This window comes from Adiantum capillus-veneris, chromosome 25 (assembly GCF_014529385.1).
Source record: "Adiantum capillus-veneris isolate H3 chromosome 25, ASM1452938v2, whole genome shotgun sequence".
Taxonomy (NCBI): domain Eukaryota; kingdom Viridiplantae; phylum Streptophyta; class Polypodiopsida; order Polypodiales; family Pteridaceae; genus Adiantum; species Adiantum capillus-veneris.
Genome location: NC_140955.1, coordinates 94,507,353 through 94,517,059, shown reverse-complemented (window position 1 = coordinate 94,517,059; position 9,707 = coordinate 94,507,353). Strand labels below are relative to the sequence as shown.

At 43.5% G+C, this 9,707-nt stretch overlaps 1 protein-coding gene across 1 annotated transcript; it reads right to left on the bottom strand.

The window, feature by feature from the left end:
- Nucleotides 1–7,562: 7,562 nt before the first annotated feature.
- On the bottom strand, nucleotides 7,563–8,676 carry LOC147425314 (uncharacterized). Its single transcript, XM_086499846.1, has 2 exons — nucleotides 8,600–8,676; nucleotides 7,563–8,482 (listed from the first exon to the last, which is right to left on the bottom strand). The coding sequence occupies exon 2, from the start codon at nucleotides 8,434–8,436 to the stop codon at nucleotides 8,008–8,010; it is 429 nt and encodes a 142-aa protein (XP_086355972.1). The 5' UTR covers nucleotides 8,437–8,482; nucleotides 8,600–8,676; the 3' UTR covers nucleotides 7,563–8,007.
- Nucleotides 8,677–9,707: the final 1,031 nt, after the last annotated feature.

Here is a 9,707-nt window from a genome sequence, read left to right as displayed (position 1 = left end):
GGCGTTGGATGTTCTTTCTAGAGCGGTTCATGAAAATACTTAAGGGTTTTTTTCGCCAAAAAGCGCGTCCAGAGGGGAGCATGGCAGAAGGATGGCTGGTGCAAGAGTCTCTTGTATTGACGACCGAATTTCTATCCATTTCTGACTCAGAAATGCCTTGACTGTGGAGCAATGAGGAGGATGCAAGACTGGTGGGAGAGGAGCCGCAAGGGCAAGGGGTGCCGAAGAAAATGAACGACGCCATGTGAGAAAAGATCATGAAGTTCTGTATACTAAATTCAGCTCCAATGCAAAAATGTCTTGAAAGGTACGAAGAAGAGAAAGAGAGACACAATAGGGAGCGACAGGATTTCAAGCAAAGCCGAACGACTAGAGGCTTACCCTTGCCATACTATCTCGCCCCTCTACCTGAATTCCCTAAAATGGCATGGTTCAGTGAGAGCAGCTCGACAGATCGGAGAACCCATATCTCTAGAAGAGGAAGAGTTGGCTATTGGATGTGACTGGAAGTATCATACATACATGGCACTGTGGTCACATGGAAAGCATTTCAGAACACAACAAATTGACAGCAGAAGAAACATGTTTGATAGTGGGGTAATGGTTAGTTTCATGCAAAAGAGCAGGTCCAGTGCTAGAGATACGAATGAGAGCACTAGCAACCTGGATTACTGTGGTCTGGTGTCAGATATCCTAAGAGTAAGCTTCAGGCGGTTTGAGATGTTTTTGTTGGATGTGAAGTGGTTCAAGGTGATTACTTCTGGTCGCAATGCAACGGTACGCAGAGATGGAAACAAACTTGTGCAAATAGATTCTACAAAGGTTTGGACAGATGCGAGCGACACATTTGCTCTCCCCGAACATTGCGAGAAAGTGGTCTTTGTACCGGACCCTCGAGAGCGACAATGGTGGTTTGTGGTTCAGGTTGCTCCAAGAAATAAACAAGTATTTGAAGGACAAGAGCTCCTGGAGGAAATTCAGTCAGACGACGTCCATACTACTGTGACATTAGATGAGATGGACGAAGGTATGGAAGAGGAAGCTGACAGATATATGAGGGATGACGGAGACGAGGCAGAATTGACACTTGTAGATAAAGATGCAATGGATGAAGACAATCTACCAGAACGAGTTGGGGCAGAGTTATATTTGCAATTAGAGATAGACGATGATACGGTGCAAGATCTTATCGATGATGCCTCACTCGTCGAGGCCTAGGCCTGTAAGTGTTTGTGTTAAGACGTTGATTTAAAATTAATCTTAAAGTTAATTTAAACAATTGTGATCTGACGCTTTATTTTACTTTCTTTGTACAGGACTTTAGTATGGCAGACTAGTTTCCAAATCCCGCTTCTATGAGTGCAGATGCATTCATGGGCTTCATCACACGGATGACGCCTGCTCAGATGGCAGAGGCTTCTCAGTACTGGGTAGCCAGAGGCACGGGTACAAAGCCTGCTTCTCCCATCACGACCGATTAGACACCTAGGGGTGGGGCAGAGGCGGGTACGTCCTCATCTCCGCAGCACAGGTGCACTCGCCGATCTCGGCGATCGTCAGGTGGAGGTGGTGGTTGCTGTGGAGGAGGGTCCACAGATGCTTCAACCCCTCCTCACTCATGACCCCCGTCCTACCCAGGGACACCTCTCGACACACCTCGGACACCTTGGGGGGCACACGATCCTAGTGCCTCCAAGCTCTATACTGTACGGGCAGATGGTTCTGTTGACATGGATAGAGTCGGGACTGAGATGAGATAGCGGATTTTCTAGCTCGTGGAACTGCAGTCTTGGCTTGAGCACGATGAGGACAAAGTCAATTACATAGTGGAGACCATCCTAAGAGAGTACCAGCCTACTCCGGGTTCAAAAGTTGTTCCAAGGAGGTGGATCAAGGGTGTTGCACGGGACACCGTGAAACATTGCCGAGATGCAACTCGGAAGGCTTTCAGGACCGGCTCGTCGAAGCCTTCGGGCATCCCACACGAGACGTGGCTGCAGATCAGGGAGGATGAGCGGACAATGGACACGCGGTTCAGACAGCAGCGTGAGGCCGCGCAGATACGGCAGATGACAAGGGGGACATCTCATCTTGGCAGCGGAGGCTTCGACACCTTTCGCTATGAGTTTGTGAGTTTCTAATCCAATCTTAACTATGGTGTTTTTTAAAACGCGATGAATCATGTATTCTTATTACTTTGATTTTTGTATAAACGCATAATCTTGCGATGCATCGAGCCCCGACACACCACGAGGAGTCAGATAGATATCGCAGAGGTATTTATGAAGTATTGAATGATCTTGATGCTTCAGGAGAGCCTGTAGACTGGGAGGCCTTACAGTCTCGCTGATCGCTTGAGGTGAGACGTTAATATGTGTGAGTTGATTTAATTAAGTAAGTATATGTGAAGTAATATCAATACTAATTTTGTGAGTTGTCCTATGTGCAGGTTGTGATGCCTAGTCATCAGTGGACCGGATTTCATATATATGCTTTGTGAGACACAGACACGCTTCTGTGTCTCTTTTTTGTATAGACATATATGGTTATGGTTATTGTTCAGACAGTTATTGTTTTCTTTATGGTTATGGTTATTGTCATTGTTATTGTATAGACATGGTTATTTCTCATATTCTTATATAGACATAGTTATGGTTCAGGTTTTGTTTATGGTTATGTTTAACTTTCTGGTTATGCTTATGGTTATTGTTAATTTTGTTTATGGTTATGGTTATCTACATTATGGTTTTGATCAAAGTGGTTATCTACATTATGGTTTTGATCAAAGTGGTTATGGCCGGTTATGGTTTTAATTTGGTTATGGTTTTGCACAAATTAAGTTCGTTATGGTTATGCTTTTAAGTTGGTATGGTTATGGTTTTCCACAAAGTTCATTTCATTTCTTTCATTGGCCTTAAATCTCATGTGAGATCCAACATGGATAGCATGTAGGAGGCGTATACATGATATGGTTTTTTTTTTAAAGTTTATGTAAAAACGAAGGGAACTCTGCCGAAATTTCTGCGGGAGCACCGTTGATTTTGGTGCTGCTCGCTTTCTTGGGCAGAGGGCAGGAAGTCTGGCTGTGGTGGCTGTGTCCATCTTTTTACTGGGCACGGGCCAGGCTACCTATCCTCTGCCCAAGAAAAAAAAAATTATGTTATGGTCGTCGATATATGCGTCTATATTTTCGTCGAAATCTGCGTCGCAAATAAATCCTTCCCACGCATATATCGACACAGATTCCGAAAGTTTTACAGGGATGCAGATAGCGACGCAGATAGCGACATTAAGCGTCGATATATACGTCGATGACACCTTTTTTTGTTGTAGTGTTAGATAGAAATGTTAAGTTTGTTAGATAGAAATAGAGAGAGAGAGAGAGAGAGAGAGAGAGAGAGAGAGAGAGAGAGAGAGAGAGAGAAATTTAAAGAGAGGGAGATAAATGAAGAGGGATAAATAGAGAGAGAGGAGAAGGTAAATAGATAGAGAGTGAGAGAAAGATAGATAAAGAGAGAGATAATTAAAGAGAGGGAGATAAATGGAGAGAGAGAGAGAGAGAGATAGATAGATAGATAAAGAGAGAATGAGAGAGAGAGGGAGAGAGGGAGAGAGGGAAAAGAGAGAGATAGAGAGTAGAAAGAGGGAGAGAAATAGGGAAAGAGAGAGAGAGAGAGAGAGAGAGAGAGAGAGGGAAATGAAGAAAAAGAGAGAGACACACACACACACACACAGAGAGAGAGAGAGAGAGAGAGAGAGAGAGAGAGGGGGGGGGGGGGGGAGATAAATAGGGAAAGAGAGAGAATAGAGATAGAGAGGGGGAGGGGGAGAGAGAGAGAGAGAGAGAGTAGATAGAAAGGGAGAGAAATAGAGAGAGAGAGAGAGAGGGAGGGAGAGAGAGAGAGAGAGAGAGAGAGAGAGAGAGAGAGAGAGAGAGTAAATAGAGAGAGGGAAAGAGAGGAATAGAGAGAGATAGGGAAAGAGGGAAAGAGAGAGAGAAAGAAGTTAAGGAGATAAAAATTGGGCTCCAAAGGGATACCTGAGCAACCAACATTAAGATTACCTTCAAGGCAAGGACGCTTTGTTGAACAAAGGGCTTTCTGATACATCAAAAAAGAAGCCCATCCCCAAGCTTGGAGGGTGTAGGTAGAAGACAAGGGGTTCCACTTGTAAAACAGACTGGTCTGTGTTTTGCAATAACAAGATGAAGCGGCTGCCTCAGTTTGTGAGGGCCAATCCAGGACATGGTGGATGTCCCTGGGGTCGCTCTTGTGGGCGTATGCGAAGCCCAAAAAAGTGGTGTCCAAGTCCAAAGCCACCATGACCTTAGCCGAGACCTCCATGCCTCGGCAGAAGACATCGTCCATGTTTGGCTTCTCATCTCTGAGAGTGCTTGCTCTACATGGAGACGCAGGCATGACTCTGGGATGGAGCTTCCGCTTCATAGTTCAATTGCACGACCGAGAGGGGGAGAGCAAGAGGGAGAGAGAGAGAGAGAGAGAGACTCAGTGAGAGAAATGGAGTTACTTATTGCATTACATTAGAATTATAATGTTACGATCAGTTGATCACTTAGACGTTGAATCTAGGTGCATCCACAATTTCAAAAAATTCAATAAAGATTGGAATCATGGGAGATGCCTTCATTTTCTTCATTTTAGAACGGAGGGGGAAAAGGGGTGCAAGTTGCGACCCACAAATAGGACAACAATGAGCATGGTCTGTAGCAAGCTAATCAAGCAAGAGAACAGGAAGAGTTGTGTGTGTTGTCCAAAGATATCGTACCTATGAATGGAGGAAAAGTAATCCCTCGAACAAGGAGCTGTTGCGAAGAGATGCTGCGCAAGAAGCATAATAAAGAAGATCTTCTTCATAGCACTCTACACAAGCAAGAGCACTCTCGCACTCTGCACAACACAAAACGATGGCTACATCTACAACCATAACTCTTTATCTCTACTCAAAATGATGGCTACATGACGTATATTATTCCCAAGTTGTTGGTGTTGATTATCAAGAGACCTTTTCACTAGCTGTAATTTACATTACAAGCGTTCGAGTTTTATTGGCATTTGATGTTCAATATTTTGACTTAGAATCTCATCAAATGGATGTGTGAACTGCTTTTTTGAATGGTGATTTGAATGAGAAAATTTATATGGAGCACCCGTAAGGGTTTGTTATTACAAGTAAGAAAGACCTTGTTGCTCAGTTTCATAAGGCACTATATGGTCGCAAACCATTAGGCAAAATTTGGACTCACAAAGGGGCCCTTTAAGGAGTTTGACTTTACCTCTCTCTACCAAAACGGGTGCATGGATAAATTTTTGCAAATAAACTCCAAAGTTGGCAGAGGTTTGACAATTAGAATGTCCTCTTCAAGCTCTATGTACTGATATATAGCACGCCATGAGATTCCTCATATTTTAGAAGATTCTTTTTTTTATTCACATATGATGTGACAACTCTGTCGGAATCTAAGTGAATCAAAAAAAGAATCTTCTAAAATATGAGGAATCTCATGGCGTGCTATATATCAGTAGATAGAGCTTGAAGAGGACATTCTAACTGTCAAACTTCCGCCAACTTTGGAGTTTATTTGCAAAAATTTATCCATGCACCCATTTTGGTAGAGAGAGGTAAAGTCAAACTCCTTAAAGGGCCCCTTTGTGAGTCCAAATTTTGCCTAATGAAGCTTCACGGGCCTGGTATACAAAATTTGATCTTTTTCTCACCTCCAAAGAATTTATCTCTTGCTCTTCAGACCCTGTATTATATATAAAGCGCCAAGGTGGTGGTTTTGTGATTCTTGCTCTTTATGTGGATGATATCATCCTTGTTTCCAATGATTTGGGATTTCTTCAGCAAGTGAAAAAGTGGTTGTCTTCAGCATTTGATATGGTGGATCTTGGAGATCCTCACTTGTGTCTTGGCATTCAGATTCAAAGGAACCACACAAAGGTATTTTGTTCCTTTGACAATCAAACTTTATTGTAGATACTTTTCAAAAATTCAGTTTGGAATCTGCACATTTGGTTAACACACCTTGTCTTGCGGGTTCTACGAAGGACACTCCTGAAAGTGGCGGTCAATTTGTCACAAGTCAATCCTATATTCTTATGCTAACTTGATCAAATGTCTTCACTTTATTGGCATGAATACTCGCCCTGATATTTTTTTTGTTGCTAATTACCTTGGACAACATCTTGCACGTCCGTCTCTTAAGCATTGGTCTGCAGCAAAGCGTGTATTGAAATACTTAAAAGGCACAACAGATTCTGGTTTGGTCTATCGACGACAGTTGACATCGAAATCTATGCAGACTCTCTCTCTTTTGGGTTATACAGATGCAGATTGGACGAGCTCACATTTATGTATGCGATCTACTAGTGGAAATTGTTTCTTCATCAATGGTTTTCTTGTTTCTTTGACCAGAAAGAAACAACGTTGTGTGGTAGTTTCTACGATTGAGTTTGAAGATGTCGCTGCATTACTTGCAGCTCGTGAGCTACATTACTTGCAGCTCGTGAGCTGATTTGGCTTTGACAAATGCTAGTTGATATTGGTCATTCTCCTCTTTCTAACACACCCTTGCGCTGTGATAACCAGAGTGCTATTAGTCTTGCAAAAGACTATGTTCAATATAACAAGTCAAAGCATATTGTTGTGCATTATCATTATATCCAGTATGAAGTACGTAAAGGCACTAGCATGATTGAACATTGTCCAAGTGACCAGATGATTGCAGATGTTCTTACCAAAGGCCTTAACGAGTCACGCTTTATCTTCTTGTGCTAGGAGTTTAGAGTAGCTTCAGCCTCACTTTTTCTAGATTAGCTTTTCTGCTATTATAATCATATGACATTGTAATCATATAGGTACCATGTGTTGTTCACACTCCACATTTGCACAATGTGACCTCTTGGTTACTTATATATTTATACATAGATACAAAATGCACTTTCACATCATTATTGTTGGTTCATATTTTCACATTTTTATAGGGGCTTGGGTTTTTCCCTTGAACTCCCCAAGGGTTTTTCCAATTAAAGCTAGAGACCTTTGTTTGAGTGGGGGTGTTGAAGCTATCTATGGCTCACTCTACTCAACTTGATATCACCTATATATATATATATCTTGTCTTCAATAAAAATCAGTCTTTGGGAGCATACATGGTGTGTCTATTGTCTCGTCTCTCTCCCTCTCTCTTTCTCTATACATCTCAACACTTATCTAACAAGGCATGTAGTAGCGTCAAATTAAAGCAATTCAAAAAAGCTAGTGAAGTCAATTATTAAACAAGTATGTTGGCACGATATTCACAGTATTTTTTTAGCAATAATCAAGGGAGATGCCATCTTGGGTCTATTTTTATTTATCTTGGAAGGTGAAACAAAGTAGCAGATGCCTGAAAATTGAAGGAGCACGCCCCGACGTAGAGCCGCGTCTCGCTATAGATTATTGTTTTTGACTTATTCTTCAAATATTTTGTGAGACCATCCAACTTTCCTTTTTAATGCTAAGTGATACCACTAAAACAATTAATCATAGGGGGGCTCGGCTCTTATAAGCAACCGTTTCTTAAAAAGTTGTGAATGCAATACATAGCTCCCAGGTGTTGTTGGCAGGTCAAAGAGTAGTGAGCTAGACCTCATATACATTTAACTAATGATCATTTTTGTCGGGGTAGGTAAGATAGGCATGTTTGTGAGGAGGAGCAAAGAGAGTTGTCATCATGATCAAGGGATGTTTTTGGGGAGAGCCACATAGATACACATGGTGGTGGTGGTGTGTATTGTCGCCCTGGTGGCCGACGGTGTGCGAGGGAGGGGGGGTGTGCATGAGGGAACACCACGAAGGTGGCGAGGTGCGTATGGGGAGGGAATGATAGTAGGCATAGTGTGGGGAGAACGAAAGGCCAAAGAGATCAATAAACTTGGTAAAAAGAACCTCTATAAGAGCTAGCTAGAAGCAAAAGCAATTAGCCAGCTGGCCGGGCAAAACGTCCTACTGGCCCGGTGCGAAGGCCTCGACGTCGAAGGTCTTGGTGATCCCGGCAAAGCTCTTGAAGTGGATCTTGCCCGTGGACGGGTCGTCAACCTTGATCTCGCCCACCGGCGGCCACAGCAGCAGCTCCTTCGCCTTCACGCCCTTGAGCTTCTTGATGCGCAGCTTCTCCAGATAGCCCGTGATGTTGGAGTCGTAGCTCACCAGCTTGCCCGCCAGCTTGAACTCGTGCTCTATCTTCTTCTTCTGCGTGATCCACATGTACCCGGTCGCCTCCACGTATCCGATCTCGTCCACGTCCACCAGCGGCAGCAGACCCCCCGGCAGCCCGATCTCTTCCAGCAGCGACACCGCCTTCTTCAGCGCCTCGTCGTGCCCCTTCCACACGCGTGCCCCCTCGCGCTCCGCCGCCATCTCTTCCTTCGCCATTGAACGTGCTCCTGCAGCTGCTTCTTACCACACCAGTATCAATGACCTGCACGCACACATGACGTTTACATACCAGCAGCAGCACTAGCTAGGGGGTTCTCTCTCTCTCTCTCTCTCTCTCTCTCTCTCTCTCTCTCTCATCTCGAGCGCGCACTATTCTTACCTTCTTCTCTTCTGCTCTAGAGCTGAAAGGCAGACGCCCACTTGCGCTGGGAATGCTGTGACTCTTTTATAATCGCCTTGCATCTTGGACGGCTCCTTTTGTCCCGTCCCCCTCCCCAACGATGGAATCGAAGGTCTCGCTTATTGGTGTATCCCCCACCCACCTCAGCTATGATTCACAACGACAATAGTTTCCACGAGTCTCTTACAATTGGATCATGGGTTTTCATATTTCCACACCTTCATTAATTTCCTTCTTAAGCAACCTCTAACGGGCATTAAAACAAATACACAAGCTTACATGTGGGATCTAATTTACAAGCTTTCCTTCTCTATCCATGTAGCCTAGTTTTTCATAGAGTCCATCTAACTACTACACTATGAACCAACAATGCTTGGCACACTTTTGTGACGCGCATAACTAGAACACAAGGGAAGAGACCGCTCACAACATAGGCTAATATGCTTGTATCTCGAACGCTTTCGCATTATGCAAGATGACGACTTGGGCATACTGTGTTTCTTAGTCATGCTTGACAATGCCTTGGTGGACATGACCTATGCCAAATGCCCTATATTTTTGAGAGCTAAACTAGCTAGAACTGAAAAGCTTGCTCTCATGATGGAAGCACTCTCATGGAATGCACTCACACCAAGGTATGCGTGACAAAGGAAAGGACAATAAGTTCTAGGTTATTTGCAACTCTTGCAAACCGAGGGCTTGTCTCCAAGTACCCTCATCTATGTTTTTTTGTTGAAGACGTGCATCAAAAGGGCTACACCAATTCACAATTTGATAATACCAGTCGCCAAGATGTGTGCTTTCTGTTGCTTTGGTCGACATGTATGCCAATTGTGGTGTTCTTTCAAAAGAAAGAGAATGCTTCTGGCAAGATTTTGTTCCAGAGGTGGTCCAAGAAGCTCTAGGCTAGTTTTAGTGATCGTCACCTCCATGATTGCATTTTGAATATGTGTGAAAAATATAAATTAAAATGCTGTAAAGCTTTGCATGCCCATGATACCATGAGTTGGATCAATTGCAAGTTATGGTGAACAAAACATGACCAAGAAGCTTTGTGCCAAACTTAGAAAATGTAGTGGACCTTTTC

What these genes read in the sequence shown, in the direction of transcription:
- LOC147425314 (XM_086499846.1), bottom strand. Translation starts at nt 8,436, where the DNA reads ATGGCGAAGGAAGAGATGGCGGCGGAGCGCGAGGGGGCACGCGTGTGG.